The 21341-nt window shown below is 43.4% G+C and overlaps 1 protein-coding gene, 1 long non-coding RNA gene and 1 pseudogene across 3 annotated transcripts in view; 1 reads left to right on the top strand and 2 right to left on the bottom strand.

The window, feature by feature from the left end:
* Positions 1–5164, top strand: part of LOC129682946 (uncharacterized) — a 100157-nt gene extending 94993 nt beyond the window's left edge. For both annotated transcript variants that reach the window (XR_008721074.1, XR_008721071.1), the window contains one exon: positions 5087–5164. This is a non-coding gene — a long non-coding RNA (uncharacterized LOC129682946). The remainder of the gene's footprint in view (positions 1–5086) is intronic.
* Mmp8 (matrix metallopeptidase 8) overlaps positions 1–5256 on the bottom strand; it is a 12106-nt gene extending 6850 nt beyond the window's left edge. The window contains exons 1-5 of the mRNA XM_055615534.1: positions 5057–5256; positions 3048–3289; positions 2238–2386; positions 2032–2157; positions 466–627 (exon numbers count right to left, since the gene is read on the bottom strand). Of these exons, the coding sequence (XP_055471509.1) occupies positions 466–627; positions 2032–2157; positions 2238–2386; positions 3048–3289; positions 5057–5167 (790 nt within the window). The 5' untranslated portion in view covers positions 5168–5256. The remainder of the gene's footprint in view (positions 1–465; positions 628–2031; positions 2158–2237; positions 2387–3047; positions 3290–5056) is intronic.
* A 1049-nt stretch (positions 5257–6305) lies between these two features.
* On the bottom strand, positions 6306–10658 carry LOC129682893 (uncharacterized; annotated as a pseudogene).
* Between the last annotated feature and the right edge of the window lie 10683 nt (positions 10659–21341).

Below are 21341 nucleotides of genomic sequence, written 5' to 3'. Positions count from 1 at the left end.
TTCTTTCTTTCTTTCTTTCTTTCTTTCTTTCTTTCTTTCTTTCTTTCTTTCTTTCTTTCTTTCTTTCCTTCCTTCCTTCTCCCCATATCTCCTTCTTTCTTTTCCTTTTTATTTTTCTTGAGACCAAGTCTCACTGTGTAGTTGAAGCTGCCTTCATGTTCAGCCTCCTGATGTTAATATTACAGATATTTGTCAACAGGCCTGCCCTTTAGCTTTTTCTTTAAGGTAGAAATAGACATCTAATAAGTAAAAACCAAGATGTACTGAAATCACACCAGAGGCTCAGCCCCACAGGCCTCTATTGCCAATGCTATACTTATTCCTGGTGACTTTCAGAGATTAATTTGAGCTTCCTTGGTGGACAGACAGAATGCAGAGACTCCGAAGGAGAGAACTTGCGCGCCGGACTTGTGGAGACCAGCTCTGGTCACACTGTGTTCTACCATGTTGCCTACACAACCTTACCGTAGAGTGTCTGGATGCCATTGATATCATCTTGAGGCAGTGAGTAGGTGCTGGGGTCCCTGTAAGCATAGTTTGGGTACATTAAGGCACCAGGATCAGTGGAGTGAGAGAGTCCCAGGGAATGTCCAAATTCATGAGCAGCCACAAGAAACAGGTTGTAATCTGAAATGCAAGAATATAGGGTGGACACTTTAATGGCTCCACAGGTGGTGAAAATATGATCTCAAAGGATGTTACTTTGAGGCCAAAACTGCCCAGGAAGGAGACTGTTATATACTCATCTCTTTCCTTTTCTAGTCAGGTACGTAAAGAGCAGCAATGAGGAGACATCAAGGTAGGAATCACAAAGCTGTTATCAAATCTCAGAGCTGATAAATCTCTTTATCCCAACTCCCACATTTTATAGATGTGGAAGGTCGGTGAAATGGTGGAAAAGCTATGGATCTCAGGATGGGAAGAATCCTGTTTCTTTGTACTCACACATGCTTTGGGCCTCAGGCTCTTTAACGGAGTCTCCAAAGAAGACACAGGAAAGAGCCCACTCTCAGTGCAGTAGGTTAGATGCAAGGCTGACTGTGTGTAGACAGTCAGGGTCTACACACAGGGCCTTCACCTCATCCCCTCTCTTCAGGAAGCCCAGAACAGCTCATCAGGGGGCTCCCAGAAAGAGTGTTCTGTTGCACAGACACACTGCTGAGATGGAGGCCGGTGGAAGTGGAGGTATTAGAAGGGAGAATGTGGCTGCTCTTTTCAAATGAACCCTAGTACTTCAGCATTTCCAGAGACGTGAAGAAAAAGCCTTTCCAAACATTAAACACAGAAAGATAGAGACAAAAGAGAGAGAGAGACAGAGAAACTAAAGCAGGGGAACCAGAAAATGTTATGCTTTGGGAGCTAAGTAGCCTCCCTCTGTCTCAACCACTCAGCTTAGCCATGGCAGAGTGCAAGCTGGCGAGGAATATGTGTAACTTCGTGACTGTGGCTTCCCTCAGCCTAGCCTTGTTTGTGCAGACAGGGTCCAGGCAGGGTTTGGCTGTGGTTTGCCTTGTTCAACTCCCTGCAAGCCGAACATTTAAATACTCCTCCCAGAAATCATGTGTCAGAAAGTTAATCATGAGTGAAAAACTGCTGGGATGTGATCCTGACAGAAATGGTCTGGACTGATGCTGCTGTGAAAAGGGCAAGGGTTTCAGGCTCATTTCTCTTGGTCTCCCTCATCCTTCCACCATGTGAGGTTGCATTAAGAACTTTCACCCTGGTCTTTCCAGCCCCTTACACAACTGGGAAGTAGGTTTCTTTTGTTCATCAGTTACTTAGTGCCATGACAGTGGCACACTTAGATGAAGGCACTGCAGTGGGAAATAACATCAATAATTAGCTTTCGATTAAAAAAAAAAACTTAAGCTGGTTTATCCTTAAGTACCAAAAATGTGATTGATTGATTTGTGTGTGTGAAATTCTATAGTAATGTGAGTGGCTGTGTATTTGTGAATACATGTCTTGATCCTAAGGTGGGAAAGGTGAATTTAAAAGGCTCATGCGAACCTAACAATGACCCCAACTTACTTTTGGAATCTTGAGTCCATGTTTCTTCTGAATCAAAATGAGTATCTCCTCCAATACCTGGGCCTGGCTGAAAGGCATGGGCAAGGATCCCATTGGGTCCATCAAATGGAGAATTGTCACCATGGTCTGAAATGAGATGGCTTGTGGTCAAGCCTTTGCTTATAGTCTCAGGTTAACTAGAGAGCACAAAATTGCTTTGAACCTACCTCTCAGGACAAAACCAATGTTGATGTCTGCTTCTTCCTGTGAGGACTCAGTGAAGGTCAGGGGTGATGCCACACTCCAGAGTTGGAAGGCTCTCCCAATTTCTTTTTTCACTGTGGTCATTGACAACCATGAGGGATTGTTCACAATCCTTGAAAGGGAAAAGGAGCAAGAAGGGTTTGCTATTATGAGCAACACCTTGGAACTACATGGTTAGTCACTCCATTTTGGAGTAAGTCGCTATGCAGTGTGCTACCACTTGGACAGAACATCAAGAGGGTGCGTGTCTCAGGGCTGAAGACAGACCAGAGCGTGGACAATAACTACCTGTCGTTAAGCCTCAGTGTCCCCATTCATAAGACGAAGATGATACATAAGATCCCTCTCATAGGTCACCGAAGGAATTAAATACACAGGAAGTCCTTAGTGGCTTGAAAATTGTATTCTACAAATACTGGCTATTATTATTGTGGTTACCAGGACATACAGAAGAGAGCTAGATTCTCTCCAGCAATGGTTAAGCCTCTTTTGGACTCAAAGGGACAGATGCTGCCATAGTCTTTTGAGACTGCTGAAGACAATGTTATAAGTTTTCGAGTTGGAAGAACCCAGGATGCTCTGCTCTCTCAACCTCGAGCTTACTTCCAGTTCATACTCTACTCATTCACTATTCACATTCTTTCATACTCTGCAAGGGCAGGGGTGTTCGTCCATTCATCTCTAGTTTTGCCCGTTCTGCAACAATGTCTGAGGTTTCAGGGGCTCTCAGTCTCTAGCTGGGCAGATGAACCCTCAGACTCTAGGGATGTCACCTGTAGGTCAGGTTGGTGTGTGTCCACTTGGGGCTTCCAGGGGTTAGCATGAAGTCACCAGAGTCGGGCACTCCACAGCGAGGTTTTCCCATCATCTCCATAGTAGCTGCGTCTGGCTTCCCTGTCTCAGCCAAGCCGAAGAAGCGCTGCATTTCCTTAAGCTTCTCAGTAATCATTGTCTCATTCCTTTTTGCAGACCGATATTGATTGCTTGGCAAATGGTAGAATTTTTGCAGGTAATTCTGACCAAAATAAACACATCTGAGTTCTTGCTGTGAAATTGCCTTTAGTGCTCTGGATATTTTGCAACTCTTTTTAAGCCATCACAGAGCATAAACCAGGACCTGACAGAAATTGTAGGTTGGGGCAGCGTGTTGGCTCAGTGGGTCAAGCCTGACTAGCCAAGACTGATCCTAACCACCTACACGATAAAAGGAGAGAGCTGACTATTACAAGTTGTGCTCTGACTACTACACAGGCATTGTGGCATGCAATACCCCTGAACACATAAAAATAAATGCATCTAATTAAAATAAAGACATTTCTAGATTTACTTTGAAAGAACAATGCCTGTAGAACATTCTCTGCAGTCAGTGATCTAACTAATTTTTTTGCATAAAAGTGAAAGTCTTCCAGCGGGAGGATGAGTGAAGATGAATCGCACAGAAACTGCTGCTGTGCATTAGGCAGCCTGCAGTATTTATTCATGGTTTAAAATTGATACCGAATTTTTGTTATTTTTCTTTTTACGTCTGTTGGGGTGTTAGCTGTAACAATGAGGACTTTTCTTTCTTTCTTTCTTTCTTTTTAAAAACCCTCTTTCACTTAATGGAGAGAGGGTTTAATCACCTCCACGGAGAAATGAAGGTACCAAGAACGAAGAAGCAAGTGACAATTCAGGCCCTGGTTTACCGCAGTGTTCATTACAAAAGATGTTTGGGATAATAGCAGCATTCCATTCCACAGGGTAATGTCCTGGAAGGGCGTCTCTCATTCAGGAGTGTTACATGCCAAGCGACGGTCAGCTTTCTTTACCTTGCTGTATGCATCCGTGCGTACACACCATGTATGTATATACTTTGTAGGTGACAGAAGGCAGAGTTTGCACTTTGGGATCTGACAGGTTCAGGCAAATCCCAGTGCTGTCTTTTGTCTCTGACATGAAAAAAATTAAGCTTTCCATTACAGGGTTATTGTTATGCTTAGAAGAAAGGGGTCTGGAGAGTAAACTCAGTCCACACTCAGTATAAACTGGCTTTTGTGCCAGTCACAAAAATTACTGAGTGGAAAGAAAAAAAAAAGCTTTCCAGAAATTTCAATGCTAAGAAAATTATGCACAACAAATTGGTGATCACATTCCCTTGCATCAAAAATAAAAACAAAATCCTGGCCTCACTTTTATACTATGAAACTAGGGTTGTGCTTTTAGCTTTGCCTTTATAATGCTTCCAAAGTTTAATAAGCAGGGCTAGGAAATCTGATTATATACAAGATGCTAATTTTAATTAATTATAATCCCCACCTCCATTCTATCTTTTACACATGACAGTATTTTTGGCTGCAAGGAAATATTCAGACAGGAAGCGGTAGGCAGGTCATAACTGGACCTCCCCCAACTCTCCATCATTTTTCAGCTTTGGGATATTAGCATTTTACCAGTCTAGCACTGACATATAGAGCATAGAGAAAAACTGGATTACATGTTTACCGGAAGAGGAAAATGTGAAGTAAGAAATTCAGCTCATTTTATAAATGGAAATATTCTCTCTGAAAGGCCCAGCATCAGCAAGTCCTATAGCAACACTCCCCAGGCTGTACAGCACCCAGCTTGTCTAGATTTCCCAGGGCCAGGCCTTGACCTACTGGGGTCAAACAAGTCCCAGAAGAGATGCTAAGCCTTGGCAAATCCAACCAGAGAATCTCTTTCTGGCATTTACGCTAAGAAGGGACAGCCATGCTCTGAACCCTGGAGTCATCAGCCAATCACCCATAACTGACAGTTCATTTACCTCCGCAATTTTTAAGTTTTTCTCTTCCAGGTGTTCATGAGGTACCGGAGAGGCCTTGGCAAGCAGCATGTGGAGTAAGAACAGAAATGGAAGTGCCTCCAGGAAAAGCATGGTCTTATCTTCCAAGACGATGTCTCCAGCCTTTCCCTGCCCCTCCGGCAAGTGCTCCGAAGCTCACAGCCTCCTTTGCCAATCACTGCTCTCGTCTGGTACCTTATAGGCCTGAATCTTGAGCAACTGCTGCCTCAGCAGTGTGAGGCAACAGGTTAACCACACTCCGACTGTTCTGCAATGTCTGAGTGTGGTCTGGAACCGAGGAGTGGGGGAAGCCCTTCAACAGAAGAGTATGGGCCGCTATTCTTGCAAACTGCCAGGAGGAGGCAGCGCTGACATGGCTGTTACAGATTTCCGGCTGTGTGTGGAGGCCATACTGCTTTAATCAGGGAAACATTTTAAGAGTATCCGGAGGTCATCTTGAGAACAAATTGTACACCTGTAAGGGGCCTATGTTTCTTTTTTAAAATTTTATTATTATTATTATTTTATTTTTTATTAATTACACTTTATTTACTTTGTATCCTCCCTGTAGTTCCCTCCCTCCTCCCCTACCAACCCCTCCTCCACGCAAGCCCCTCCCCAAGTCCACTGGTAGGGGAGGTCTTCTTTTTCTTCCTTCTGATCCTAGTCTGGTTGGTCTCATCAGGAGTGGCTGCATTGTCTTCCTCTGTGGCCTGGTATCAAAGAGCAGGCCAGTCAGTTCATGTCAGAGACAGTCTCTGTTCCCATTACTATGGAACCCACTAGGAGACTGAACTGCCATGGGCTACATCTGTGCAGGGGTTCTGGGTTATCTCCATGCATGCTATCTGATTGGACTATCAGTCTGAGGGAAGACCCATGTGCCCAGATTTTTTTGGATCTGTTGCTCTCCTTGTGGAGTGCCTGTCCCCTCCAGGTCTTACTAATTCCCACTTCTTTCATAAAAGTCCCTACAATCTCCTCAAAGGTTGGCCATAAGTCGCAGCATCTGCTTTGATAGTCGACATGGCAGAGCCTTTCAGAGGCCCTCTGTGGCAGGTTCCTAACTTGTTCCCTGTTTTCTCCTTCTGCTGATGTCCATGCTCTTTGGGGCCCATGTTTCTAATCTACCTCTGCTACCTCTGCTGCCTGAGAGTGTGTGCCAAAGTGGATTGTCACAAGCAGGCTTCTTTTTTTTTTTTTTTAAAGATGGAAAATAGCGTCATTTGTTCTAAGGAGCAGGCCAGAATCTCCTTGGCACGTCGAATCGCACGGTCTTGCTCAAAGGCCTGCGCTCTCCCACGGTGACAATGTCGCCTATCTGTACATCCCTGAAGCAGGGGGACAGGTGCACAGACATGCTCTTGGGGCGCTTCTCAAAGCGTACTTCTGGATGTAACGGAGGTAGTCCCGGCAGACGACAATGCTCCCCTGCATCTTCCTTGGTCACCACACCAGACAGGATCTGGCCTCGGATGGAGACATCCGAGTGAAGGGGCATTTCTTGTCTATGTAGGTGCCCTGGATGGCCTCCTGGGGCGTCTTGAAGCCTAGACCAATGTTTTTTTGTAGTCCCCAGGGAGTTTTTCCTTGCTGGTTTCTCCCAGCGAAACACGCTTCTTGTTTTGAAAGATTGTAGGCTGCTTTTGGTAAGCACGCCCAGTCCGAATGTCCGCCGTCTTCCCGGCAGCCTCAATAAAGAGAGTCAAGAGCCAACTCCCGGGCTTCACTACAAAGCAGGCTTTGTGTAGGGACCAAACGCAGCTTCTAGAGATGGCTCCGGTATGAAAGCGCTGGCCACACAAGCATGAGGACCTGAGTTTGACTCTCAGTGTGCAGGCAAAAAGTTGGGCATAGTGGTCCACGAGTGTAATTCCAGGGATGGGCCGTGTGTGTGTGTGTGTGTGTATGTGTGTGTGTGTGTGTGTGTGTAAACAGTGGCTTTTGTAGGACAGGACTTTGTCATGGATGTACTAAAACATCCACAATCTGTAAGGTGGGGTTTTCCAGAGAAAGGACAAATATAAAGATGTTTATGATAAAGACTAACATTGGTTGAATGAACATAGCAATGGAGAACCAGAGGCTCCGTGTGGAGGTGGAAGAGCGGCATCCACCTACGTTCTTCTACCATCTTCTGGTCCAGTCAAAATGGACTCCATTGTTTCCCTTATTTCTCTAGACAGGGCAAGATTCCAGAGTTGGGCCTGAGTTCAAAACTTGAGTGTCTCCACAGGGTCTCCCAGGGGAGCGTCTTTCTTCTTTTACAATTTTTTTTAATTTTAATTTTTTATAATTTATTCACTTTGTATCCCAGTTGTAGCCCGCTCCCTCATCTCTTCCCAGCTCCCTAGTCCACAGATAGGTGGAGTCCTCCCTTGCCCTCTGACCCTAGCCTATCAAGTCTCATCAGGACTGCCTGGATCCTCTTCATGTGTGACCTGGCAAGGCTGCACCATCAGGGGAAAGTGATCAAAGAGCAGGCAACTGAGTTCATGTCAGAGACAACCGGTGCTCCCCTTACTCAGGAAGCCACATAGAGACCAAGATGCCTATGGGCTACATTGAGCAGGGGGTCTAGGTCCTCTTCATGCATGGACTTTAGTTGCTGCATCAGTCTCTGCAGGCCTTTCTGGGCCCAGATATTTTAGCTTTGTTGGTCTCCTTGTAGAGGTCCTGTCCCCTCTGGGTCTTCTATCTTCTCCTTCTTCCATAGAACTTCCTGCCCTCTTCCCAAAGTTTGCCTGTGAATCTCTGCTTCTATTCCCTGTTGGGTGGAGACATCTATGTTAGGCTCCGGTCCTGTTCCCTCTCTTCCACTGATACTGGTGTCTATCCTGTTTGCCATTCTGAATGAGATTTAAGCGTCCGCCCTAGAGTTCTCCTTGTTGGTTAGCTTATTTAGGTCTGTAGATTTTAGTATAGTTATACTAAATTTTATAGACAATATCTGCTTATAAGTAAGCTTATATGATGTGTGTCTTTCTGGTTCTTGTTTATTTCACCCAGGATTATCTTTTCTAGTTCCATCCGTTTGCCTCCAAATTTTATGATTTCCTTGCTTTTAATAGCCGAGTAGTATAAATGCACCACAATTTCTGTATCCATTTTTTCCACTGAGGGACATCTAGGTTGTTTCCAGATTCTGGTTGTTATGAATAAAGCTGCTATGAACATAGTTGAGCAAATGTCCTTGTCAGGGAAATACAAAACAAAAGGACTCTGAGATTCTACCTTACACCCATCAAAATGGCTAAGATCAAATACTCAAGTGACAACACATGATAGAGAGGATGTGGAGAATTCATTCCTCCATTGCTGGTGGGACTGCAAACTTGTACAACCACGTTGGAAATCAATCTGGCGCTTTCTCAGGAAATTGGTGATAGATCTACCTCAAGATCCAGCTATACCACTCCTGGGTATATACCCGAAAGATGTTCCACCATACAAGGACATTTGTTCAACCATGTTTGTAGCAGCTTTATTCGTAATAGCCAGAATCGGGAAACAACCCAGATGTCCCTCAAGGAAAAAAAAATACAGAAATTGTGGTGCATTTACACAACAGAATACTACTCAACAATTAAAAACAAAGAAATCATGAAATTTGCAGGCAAATGGATGGAACTAGAAAAGATCATCCTAACTGAGATCACCCAGAAGCAGAAAGACACACATGGTATATACTCACTTATGAGCATTTTTATTTCTATAATGAGTCCTTTAAGCATGTTATTTATTTTCTGGCTATTGGGTGACCCCTGCTGGCCACAGGGAATGTCATTACCCCTCCTCTCTCCCTGTCATTTTTCCCTTTCTCTTGTGTTCTCTTCTCTTGTACCCCTATTCCTTTTTCCCCTGGCCCCATCTCTCTCTCTCTCCTTTACTGGGTTTTTGTGAAGGATATTACAAAGGATGCAGATGAAGGGACATACATAGAGAGAAGGAGGGGGAAGGGACATGGCTCTCTTAGGCTTACTTCTTACTAACGGCCACTTTGCATAGGCAGGATTGCTAACAGACTGTGGGAAAACCCAGAAAGCCTTTCTATCTAGACTCCTCTTGTCTCCCCATGTCATACATGTCAACGGGTTAATGGGGCACGACTTCTCTGGAATGAGACGGTCTTACCAGAGAATTTCTCTATGGCCAGCTCCAAGATGAAAAGCAGGAGAAAAGTAGAGTTTCCATGACCTGCTTATCTTGGGGAAGAGAATTCTAGTTTCCATAAACTGCTTTGGGCAGATGTGAGCCAGGAACTGTGAGTAAACACACATACACACACACACACACACACACACACACACACACACACACACACACACACCTTCAAGTGCATCTTTCTGAATTAACAAAGCAAAACAAGGCCCTTTCTGCCACCTTGGAAACAACGGCTCTCTCCTGGAGACCCCAATTCATAAAGTATAAAGTTAGAAGCATATTTCTGTAGATATGGGTAAAAGTATAGAGATACACTATGCTTTATTTCAGTTCTAGCTGAAGTGACACACAGACATTTAGAGAGAGATTACTCAAGGCTCTGTTAAGTTTTCCTTCATAGTGTCATTTAGCACAGTGATAGGCAGACATTTTTGAGACTCCTTCCTATTTCTCCATGGTAAACACTGCTTACGGGGTTTGTAGGGCAATGCATTAGAAGAAAAGCATACATCCTAAGTTTCTTTATAAACTAAATGAGCTACATCCATGGAGAAATGAGAACTATCTCTTACATGGTGAGGATCATAAGAGGTATACGCTATTTAACCATCTTTGTCCTTAGTTTAATTTGAGAAGATAAGGTGTGTTTTTTTTTTTTTTATCTTTCATATCGTCAGAACCAGAACTACATGGACAGCATCACATTAGTACATTCAGCTGAGAACTTGGGGCATAGCCTACCCAGCCTGCACTTGGTCTGAATTCAGTCCCGAAGATTACAGCTATATGTTAAGTTTCGTTGATGGAGCACTCAACAACTCTTTCATACGATCATCTAAGATGCCTGCTCCCATTTTGTGATTGCACCCCAACCTCCCAGGAGTCCTTCTGTGGTCATTAAGTCAGTAACTGGAGACCCTGCTCTCTCTCTCTAGAAGGATTTTGCAGGTGCACATTTCCCACCCCCTACCTTTGACTGTCCTTCAGCAGACATTCTCCCAAGTTTTTTTCAGAAGCACAGTATAAAACCTGGCCAGTATTCTTGCCTGGTTTCCCACACACCGACCTCCACAGTACTTCTTGGCTGTAACTTTCCCCCAGCATTTGCTGTTCATAGTGGAGCCCAGGCCAGGTCTACAATCACAACTTTTCCCTGTTGAAATGCTTCTTGAATAAAAATTATTCCTTATTAGCTATGGTCTAATTCTTGTTCTCCCTTGTGTGTTTAGTTGATACACAATGTTGGGTTTCATTATGATATTCTCATATCTTACTCCCTCACTCTCCTCCTCTGGTTCTCTTTAACAGAGGAGTGGTATCCCACGGTGGTGGTCCTCAAGGTGGTTTCTACCAAAGCCCCATAATCCACAGGGTGGTGCAGATGGTGGGACTGCTTGCTTCTAGAACCCCAGAATCCCATGATTATTCATGCCAAAGAGCACTCACTGGCATAAATTGCTACAGCCAGACTAGACAGACTCAAAGGATCGCCTCTTCCACATCATCCCCGCTTTCAAGGTACAGGATAACCCTCACACTCTGTTGCTATTGTCAGAGGATTTCTCCCACAAATTCATCTAGAATAGAACATTTGTGCGTCAGTTCCTGTTCCATTTCCTGCTCAGGGTGCCACATGACACCCAGGAGGCGGGTCCCTGTGCTGCAGTTTTGTTGCTGTTGTTTCATTTGCTTTGATACTGTACTCTATTTGTGTATTTGTTGCTTATTGGCTTGTGACAAAACACCAGATAAAAGCCATGTAGGGAAAGGAGTGCTTATTTTGACTGTCAGTTCCAAGAATACACTCACTGTGGCCGCAGAGCTGGTCACAGCCACAGCCAGGAAGAGGAAGCCAAAAATGAATGGGCTACATCTGAGCAGGGGGTCTAGGTCCTCTCCATGCACGGTCCTTGGTTGATGTATCAGTCTATGCAGGTCCCCCTTAGCCCAAATTTTTGGACTCTGTTGGTCTTCTTGTAGAGATTCTGTCCCCTCCAGGTCCTCCTGTTCTCCCACTCTTCCCCAAGACTGCCTGTGCTCTGCCCAACGTTTGTCTGTGTCAGCATCTGCTTCGATCTTCTGCTGGGTAGAGTTCTTCTGAGGACTTCTATGGAAGGCTTTCCTCCTGGTTCCTCTCTTCAACCACATACAGTGTCTATTCTATTTGCCCTTCTGAATGAGAATTAAGCATCCTCCCTAGGGTCCTCTTTGAGTTTTTGGATTGTAGTATGATTATCCTGTGTTGTATGGCTAATATCCACCTATCAGTGACTATATATCATGCATGTTTTTCTGGGTCTAGGTTGCCTCACTCAGGATGATCTTTTCCAGATCCATCCATTTGACTGCAAATTTCATGATGCCTTTGTTTTTTTTAATTTATTTTTTATATTAATCACAGGTTATTTACTTTATATCCCAGCTGCAGCCCCCTTCCTTATTCCCTCCCAATTGCACCCTCCTCCCTTATCTTCTCCCTGCCCCTTTCCAAGTCCACTGATGCCTTTGTTTTTAATAGCAGAATAGTATTCTAGTGTGTAGATGTACCACAGTCTCTTTATCCATTCTTTGGTTGAGGGACATTTGGGTTGTTTCCAGTTTCTGCTATTACAAATAAAGCTGCTATGAACATAGTTGGGCAAATGTCCTTGTTGTATGGTGGAGCATCTTTCGAATATATATCCAGTGGTATAGCTGGATCTTGAGATAGAGATATTTCCAATTTTCTGAGGAAGCTCCAGATGGATTTCCAAAGTGCTCATAGAAGTTTACATTCCCACCAGCAATGAAGGAGTGTTCCCCCCTTTCCACAACCTTGTCAGCATGTGCTGTTACTTGAGTTTTTGATCTTAGCCATTTTGATAGGTATAGGATGGAATCTCTGAGTCATTTTGATATGCATTTTCCTGATGACTAAGGACGTTAAGCATTTCTTTAATTGTTTCTCTACCATTTGGTATTCCTCTGTTGAGAATTCTGTTTAGCTTTGTACCCTATTTTTTTTAAAGATTTATTTATTTATACATATGAGCATTCTATTTGCACATATGACTGCATTACAGAAAAGGGCACCATCCGTCTCATTATAGATGGTTGTAAGCCACCATGTGGTTGCTGGGAATTGAACTCAGGACCTCTGGAAGGTGCTCTTAACCTCTAAGCCATTTCTCCAGCCCTCTGTACCCCTTTTTTAATTGGATTACTTGATTTGTTGGTGCTTAACTTCTTGAGTTCTTTATATATTCTGGACATTAGCCCTCTCTCAGATACAGGGTTGGTGAAGATCCTTTCCTAGGCTGTAGGCTATCATTTTGTTCTGCTGAGAGTGTCTTTTTTTTTACAGAAGCTTTTCAGTTTCATGAGGTCCTTTTATTGATTGTTGATCTTAGAGCCTGTGCTGTTGGTGTTCTGTTTAGGAAGTTATCTCCTGTGCCAATGAGTTCAATGCTCTTCCCACTTTTTCTTCTAGTAGATTCAGTGTGTCTGAATTTATGTTGAAGTCTTTGATCCATTTGGACTTTGGTTTTGTGAGGGGTGATAAATATGGATCTATTTGCATTTTTCTACATGTAGACATCCAGTAAGACTAGCACCATTTGTTGAAGATGCTATCTTTTTTCCATTGTGTGGTTTTGGGTCCTTTGTCAAAAATCAAGTCTCTATAGATGTATGGGTTTATTTCTGGGTCTTTGAACTGATTCCATTGATTCACCAGCACCATGCAATTTTTATTTTATTTTGTATTGTTCTATAGTACAGCTCGAGACGGGGGATACCTCCAGAAGATCCTTTACTGTGCAATATTGTTTTAGCTAGTCTGTTTTTTTTCCATATGAAGTTATGAAGTTGTTAAATTGTTCTTTCAAGGTCTGTAAACAGGGATACAAGGTACATATCTAAACATGGTAAAAGCAATATACAGCAAGCCTATAGCCAACATCAAACTAAACAGAGAAACTTAAATAAAATTCTACTGAAATCATGGACAAGGCAAGGTTGTCCACTTTCTCCATATCTCTTCAATATAGTACTTGAAGTCCTGGCAAGCAATAAGGCAACTAAAGGAGGTAAAGGGGATACATATCAGAAAAGAAAAAGTCAAAGTACCACTATTTTCAGATGATATGATATTATACATAAGTGACCCCCAAAATTCTAACAGGGACCTTCTAAAGCTGATAAACACCTTCAGCAAAGTGGCTGGAAACAAAATTAACTAAAAAAAAAAAAAATTAGCAGCCTTCCTATATACAAAAGACAAGTGGGCTGAGAAAAAAATTAGGGAAACAACACACTTCACAATAGCCACAAAAGACCTAAAATTATCTTGGTGCAACTCTAGCCAAGCAAGTCAAAGACTTGTATGCAAAAACTTCAAGTCTCTGAAGAAAGAAACTAAAGGAAATATAAGATGGAAAGATCTCCCATGCTCATGGATCAGTAGGATTAACATAGTAAAAATGGTCATCTTACCAAAAAGTAATCTACAGATTCAATGCAATCTCCATCAAAATACCAACACAATTCTTTACAGACCTTGAAAGAACAGTTCTCAACATCATATGGAGTAACAAAAAACTCAGAACAGCTAAGACAATCCTTTACAATAAAAGATCTTCTGAAGGTATCTCCAGCCTTGATCTCAGGCTGTTGTTAACAAAGAAAAATGCACATGATATGAAGTCTGTTACTTTTTATACATTCTAAGCTTCCTTTTATAGGTTCCTCATGCTACAGCCTCTAAGCTATTGTGAAAGCAATTGACCTGATTTGTTGTTTTTACCTTATTTGTCGGCTCTACTTAAAATTCACATTGAATAAAAAAAGGTAACATTCAAAGTGTTCAGTGAGGGACACCTTTTGCAAACTTGATTGTAGTTAGTCTTTGCAACAGTTTTTATCAGTTTCCATTGAGATGTAGAATAGCCCCTTACAGTAATTAAGTGACTTTTCAGAGATTTCACATCACACAACACGTGGAAGAAAATCTGGACCTTTTGGAGTCCCAAACCAATCAGCCAATTCCAGAATACAAATCAGTGAACACGGAGCATCTTAGACTTGGGCTGAGTCCCTGAGAGAAAGTAGATAGGCCTTCATTAGACATCGATTTGCAAGTGAAGGACGCTACTCTTTGCAGTTATCGGTAGGGATGCAGAAGTGAGCTTGGTATAGCACCAGCACTGAGGATGGACCATTTTTGTTTTTGTTCCACTCCACTTGCAAGACCAAATCTCATTTTGAGCACACCTATTCAGTATAAAGTTGGAATTTTGGTGCAGACTTTTCTCAGAGTGGTATGACAATGTGCATGTTTTAGGACAATCCACTTTACAACTAAGACATGGTCTTATAGAACTACATGATTAAATGAGAATGTATGAAATAAATACTTCAAAAACAAGGACAAACGGACATGATAGTGACCATACGCCTGCCCAATAGTCTCTGGAAGGTATATGCTGTCCATCATTAGAGAAAAAAGTTTAGGTGATTCAAGGACACCAAAAATGAGAGAGAGAGAGAGAGAGAGAGAGAGAGAGAGAGAGAGGGAGAGAGAGATGTTTTTGTACACTTAACTGAAGAAAAATCCAAAAAAAGAGGCCAGATTTATACATTGTAACATTTTTCTAATCTGGTTTCTGCATTTATATGCACTTTCTGGACTGACATTAATTACTTGAAATCATTCTGTCCCAGTCAGCATTAACTATCAAGACAGTACAGCTTAGAATCACCTGAGAAGGAAGTCTTATCGAGCAAGAGAGAGCCAGAAAGCAAGCTCCAAGTGATTGACGGGATGAGCGGATGCATGATCCACGTGACTGACAGCAATTGCTGACTAACCTTGTAGCCACAGGCTAGTGGGCTCTCGATAAACTGCTACCTTGAAGTAATCTTAGCTCCGTAAGAGGCAGAGGGAATTGTAAACTCATGCCCCCTCCCCCGCACTTTAGAGTCAAATCTTCCCAACCTACATATGATTTGGCTTTCTTGTCTAGAAAAAAAACAACTTTCAAAATAATATTTTTGGAGGGCTAGCTGAAGCAGAGTGAATTATGTTGGCACATTCAAAAACATTCAGTGAGTGCTGATTCATCCTAGAGTGGACAAACATATTTTTTTTTCTACTAGAAAAGTATCTTTTAAAAAACAATCAACTAAATTCTCTCATGTATGAGATAGTAAAAACGAAACTCAAAAAAAAATTTTAAGTTGCTTCATTTCTTAGAAAAGTATACAGAAAGAAATGAGAAACTGGATGAGGTCATTTAACCTCTTAAAGCAATTTCAACCTCTTAAAGCAAATTTCCTGAGGAAACAGTTTCCTGAGGGTGTCATGAATTGAAATGGAAATATTTTTTAGCTGAATCCACATTCTGAACCACACAGTACATCATCTCCTGTGTAAACCTGGAGCCTTGTTTAGGGAGAGAGCCATATGGCTAGAAATCCCCACACCGTCATCATTGCCATGAGCTGGGGATTGAGTCTAAAATGATTGCTGAAGAAATGTCATGGTTCCAAGTCAAATACTACCCACTCCTGGGTCCCAAATATCTGCAGCTGAGTGTTGAGTAAGCTTGTGATAATTCAGTACCATCCCATCGTTCTTACTGCAAAAGCTGCACAATCTAATAACCGCAGATGAACCTCTGGACGCTCTGAGTGCCCATGGCTGAGGGAGGGTGCTCTATACAGATCGGCTTCCTACTGACTTCTCAGGGAGTTAAGTCTGCACGAGTCTTTAGATAGCTACAGCAAAACCTATTTACAATGGACTCAAATCCTGGGCATTCTATTTTCACTCATTTGAGAGATTGAGTCTCTGTCTTTTCTCTTGAATTTTAGTGGAATCTGTAACTACTTTGATTACAAGGACAAGCAAAGCAAGGTGGTGTCTAAGAGGCCAGTAGCCTTCAGGTAGATCACCCTTGGAATTCTGCTTCTTGTCTTTGGGAGAAGGCAGACTTTGTTGAAGACACACACCATTAGGAAATCCAGCTGTGACAGCTGCAGCCTTTCCAGTTGGGCGACAGACACGGGGGTGAAGAAGCCAGAGAAGAGCCGATTCCTGCTAACCATCTGACTGTGACCTCATGAGCTAGAACCCCACAGCTGGAAACCACATAAACATAGCTGATGAGTTTGCAGCCATGAAGTTTGGAGGGGCATTTTGTTGTTACTAGTTTTGTTAGGTAGTGAGAGCCAGAAGGTTTTCCTGACTCAGGCATTCGGAAGCTAAGTCAAGCCTTCCACTGCCCACTCAGGGCAGTCCTGGTTACCTACTGAGGGATGGAGGGATGCAGGTGGTTTGGGGCATTCCACAGCTGGTGAGCAAAGGCTTTATTTTCGTTTTTAAAATATTTTATTTTATTTTTCTAATCTGTGTGTATATATTGTGTAGTGTATGATACATGGGGGGGTCATGGCATGATATGGAGGTCAGAGGACTTTGTCAGATGTTGGACCCCATCTTCCATTTTCTTTGAGACATGGTCTCTTGTTCATCGCTGCATACATCAGGCTGGCTGGTCCCCAAGCTTCCAAGGATCCTCCTATGTGCTTCCCGTCTTGTCTTAGAAGCCTTGGGATTATGGACCCACACTATTGTGTCCAGGTTTACATGGATTCTTGAGACTTGGCTGTTGGGCAGGAAGCAGTCTATGGCAGAGCTGCTTCTCCAGCCACTCTCTGTTGTTCTTTTGAGTGTGAGAACTGCTCTGTATTAGAGGCTGACCTTGAGCTCCTGCCTCACCTGAGTACTGGGATCACAGCATGCTCTACCAGACCTGACCCTTTATTTTTAACTTATAACTCACTAGCTTCAGAAGGGTGTGTGCTGCGATCAAATGATTGCTGACTGAATGTAAAGAAATCATGAAGCACTTAAAGTAGAGACCTTTAAAGCAATTGTTTTGAGTATTAGATAAAATTTCATACTGTCAGCTATTAATTAAAAAGCTGACTGCTTCATATTTTTTCAAAAACATAGGCAAAAAATTTTTCTTTTCTAGACTCTACCAAACATCTCCCTGGAATTTCCCAGACATTTCCTGTCATCCAGTATTTCCCAGCCATGGCTCATACAGGTTTTGGTACATCCTTCCTCTCCAGACTGTGGTCTGACAACCCCCATCCACTCTTCATGTTAAATATCGCTTCCTCTGGGATGCTCTGTAGGTTAACATATAATACAACACGCACTGAGCACACACATCATGGACCTCTTGCCAGAGCACAGTGAGTAAGTAACTCAGCGGAGTAGCAGTATGATGGAGAAATGAATCTAAGACAATGGTTACAGTGGAACATACGAATATTTGGGAAGCACATGGGCAAGAGGTTCCCCAAAGCCAGGAATCTCTTGTGGGAATCTCAGTGGCTGTGGGGTTACTGTAGTTGAGGGAAGAGGGGTTCTTGTATGTCAGAAGATTTTCAGAGATAAAAATGCTATGAAGGAAATTCAGCACCCTACCCCAGTGACTCACCCAGTACTCCCAGCTCTCCTGGTTCCAGTTGCTGGAATCCCACTGTCCCTATCACAATTACTTCTTTTCTAGTAACAGACATGTGTAGGTTCTGCTGCACCTAAGGGTGTGATTGCTTTTTAGACCTGGATTTCAGCAGCCCGAGTAGCAGATGCGTGCAGAACGAGTTTCTGGAAACAGGAGGCTCCAATACCTTTCCTGTCTGTAATGCATATCTTTATTTAGGATTGTAGACTAATATCATCCAAAATATGGTCTTTGCTGGCCCGTGAATTGCTTGATATTATTCTATAATGAGGTTTATATAAAATTAGAGAACAAGTACTTAAAAGTAAGTACTTAGAGTACTGTGGCAGGGTGATGCATGTCTACCAAATATAATTATTTAAAAGAGGGTTAGGGACCTAGTGCAGTTGGCAGAGTACTTTCCTAGCATGCACAAAATCCCAGGATCTATCTCCAGTAAGAGCCAAGTCAGGTGTAATGGCACACACCTGTAATTCCAGTACTCAGGTGATGGAAATAGAAAAATCAAAACTTCAATCGTGGAGTACATGAAACCCTGTGTTAAACAAAACATATGTGATATTTTTAATATATTTGTATTTTCATTTTACTACTAATTTCTCATCTTTGTTATTTTACAGAGGTATTATTCTGTGAGTTGTTGGAAATATAAAGATTGTAGAACTTCACCAAAGTTTGAGAAGTGCTTCAGACACAAGACCTGAACATTCTCCACTGCTCTTGTTGCTTTGTGCTCCATGTTCCTTTCTTTTCCCTCCTAAGTGTCAGATCCCAGCACCCCATTCCCTACCCTAAACCTCTCCAACCCAAGGATGGGCTCCCTCCCCTTCCTAGCTTCTGATTCCTATAAAACCTCAGCTACTTGTTTGTTCTCTCTCTCTCTCTCTCTCTCTCTCTCTCTCTCTCTCTCTCGGTTCTCTGGCTCTCTCAGTCTTTGTCTTCTGCTCTTGATCTCTTGGTTCTCATGCACTCTGTTGGCCCCCTTCACCCCCCCTCCTCTCTCTTTCCTCTCTTGACCCCTCTCCCCTGGCCCAGTCCATTCTGCTGGCCATGTTCTGTGTGGACTTTTCCAGATGCCTATGACTGTTCCTTTTCTCATACCTACAATTAAAACCTCCTCAACCATGCCTGGGAGTGCTATGTTCTTATTTTCATTCACTGAGCGATTGGCCTTTGCTTCTCCACTTATGTCTTCTTTCCTTGGAGAATTTCTGTGACTTGCTGATACGAGTTCATGAGGATGTACTTGAGCCCTCTATGGGAGTGCCCATGGCTCTGTGTGACTTCTCAATACTGCGCAGTGCAGCGTGTGCCTTTCTTACTATTTCACAGAGCTCCATGTCAGGACTAGACCACTATTCATGACAAATTGATGAGGATTCTTTGATGGGGGCAAGATGGCTGCTTCCTTGCCTCTACCTCCGCTGGGTTCCGACGCAGGGATTTGGAGGCATGCCTGCACCTGCAGGAGGGGCACCAGCAGCTTAAGCTTTAGTGAGGGAGGGGAATGCTGAGACCAGGCGGGGGGTTGCCAACACCACCACAGACAGTGATAAAGAAAAGAAAGCAAACATATGACCATCCAGAGGGAATTTGGAAGTTAATTTCCTCAGGCTAAACCTCCAAATGAGAATGCAACCCTAGAAGAAAGCCCGAGTTGAGAACCTCTGTGGAGGCTGCGGTTGAGCTTCACCCTGGCCACAGAAGCTGAGACACGAACATGCTGTGTTTGATCCACTGAATCTGGTCACTTTCACTTAGCAATGGATATTTGAGGTGGGCAGTGATCTTCTTAAATGGAATCACAGAGAACAATTTTCCACATAAATCAAACTCTAATCCAGTTCTCTTTAAGGTCTGGAAGCAGAACAACACCATCAATTTTTGTACATTACTTGGCCATGACATTCTTGGTATATGATTGGGTCCCAGGTGGCAATTAAGACAAAATTTTGAATTAGGAAAAATTAGTCTTCAATGTTCCAACTTGATTTGGGATATCTTGGGTGTTAGGAAGAACTTTTGTCCTAATATCTAGCCTCTGGCCTATTTTCCAGGGTAATATCTTAATACCTGTTCAGACACCAGTGGTAAAGGAATGTTGTAGCCTTTGGCTTTGTTTTCTGACATGCAGCTGCCACATCCTTGGAATTTCCTACATGATAGGAGCTTGTTTTGTTTTATGAGGTGACTTTTCGAGGGCACCTCAGTGGGCTTGGTTGCCAGAAAGACCAAACTGTGGTTAGAAGCTTGCAGCACCATCCTCTGTGGCAGGGAGACTGTACTAGCAATTGACTGTGCCTATGTGGGGAAGCCGCTGTCAACATCCCTTAAGTGAAGGCTTGGAGAGATTCCTGTGAGCAAAACACACTGACATGCTGAGAGGGCCGTGTCTGGGGAGAGAACCATGCTCTGTGCTTCCCACACGCCCAGAGAGCCTCTGTGTTTGCACGCTTCGTGACGTCTTTTCAGAACGCTAGTATTTCCCTGAGCTTTGTGAGCCAGTCTTGAAGATTACGCCACACAAAGAGGGGTGAGAGGAATTCCTGATGAGCAGATGCTCTGCCGGAGGCTTAGGAGGCTGAGCTGTGCACTTGGGATCTTTAGTGAGGGACAGCGTTTATGTGACTGAGCTACTTAGCTGTGGGTCTGTGCTAACTCCACATAGGTAGTGTTGTACTTAGACTGTTGTATCCTCAGTTGGTGTTGCACACCTGGAGAGTCGGTTAGGGCGGTGGAAAGCCCACACCTATCTAGTGTCAGAGTGTGGTGAATAGGGAAGAGAAACCAGTTTGATTTCCCCCCACAGATGCAAGTCTGTTCCAAATCCTTGACTGCATTCTGAAGGAGGTTTCCTAACACGTCCCTGACCTTCTGCCTTGCTTCCTATTCCCATTTCCAGCTGCACCCGTTCTCCCAAGAGTGTCACCTGCCCATTCCTCAGAGGCTGCACATGCAGTGCCCTCTCCTTCCTCACTTGTCTGTGATGGTCACCCAGGCAGGCACAGTGCAGCTGCAAACACAGGCGTGTCCTACGGTAGATCCCCAGTACGGTGTAACTGGCTCTTCTGCTCAGTGTGTTTGCTTGAGGAGCCTCTGCACACAGCTCTGTGTAAGCGGCGCTCTCCTTTATTTATTTATTTATTTATTTATTTACTTTTTTATTTTATTTTATTTTTCTTTTTAGTTACATTTTGTTAACTCTGAGTCCCAGCTGTATCCCGCTCCCTCATTCCCTCCCCAACCCCACACTCCCTCCCTGGTCTCCTCCCTGCCCCTTTCCAAGTCCACTGATAGGGGAGGACCTCCTCCCCTTTCATTTGACCCTGTTTTATCAGGTATCTGCAGGGCTGGCTGCAAAGTCCTCCTCTGTGGCCTAACAGACTGCTCCTCCCCTGGGGGGGGGGGGTCAAACAGCCTGCCCTTGAAATCCTGTTAGAAATAGTCCGTGTTCCCCTTACTTTGGAAAACTACTTGGTTACTGAGCTACCACGGACCACATCCGAGCAGAAGTTCTAGGTTATATCCATAGATGGTCCTTGGTTGAGTGTCAGTCTCAGAAAAGACCCTGTGCCCGGATATAT

This window comes from Psammomys obesus, unplaced genomic scaffold, assembly GCF_907164565.1.
Source record: "Psammomys obesus unplaced genomic scaffold, mPsaObe1.curated_primary_1811, whole genome shotgun sequence".
NCBI lineage: Eukaryota > Metazoa > Chordata > Mammalia > Rodentia > Muridae > Psammomys > Psammomys obesus.
The sequence above is the reverse complement of the archived record's forward strand: the minus strand, read 5'-3'. Positions and strand labels throughout refer to the sequence as shown.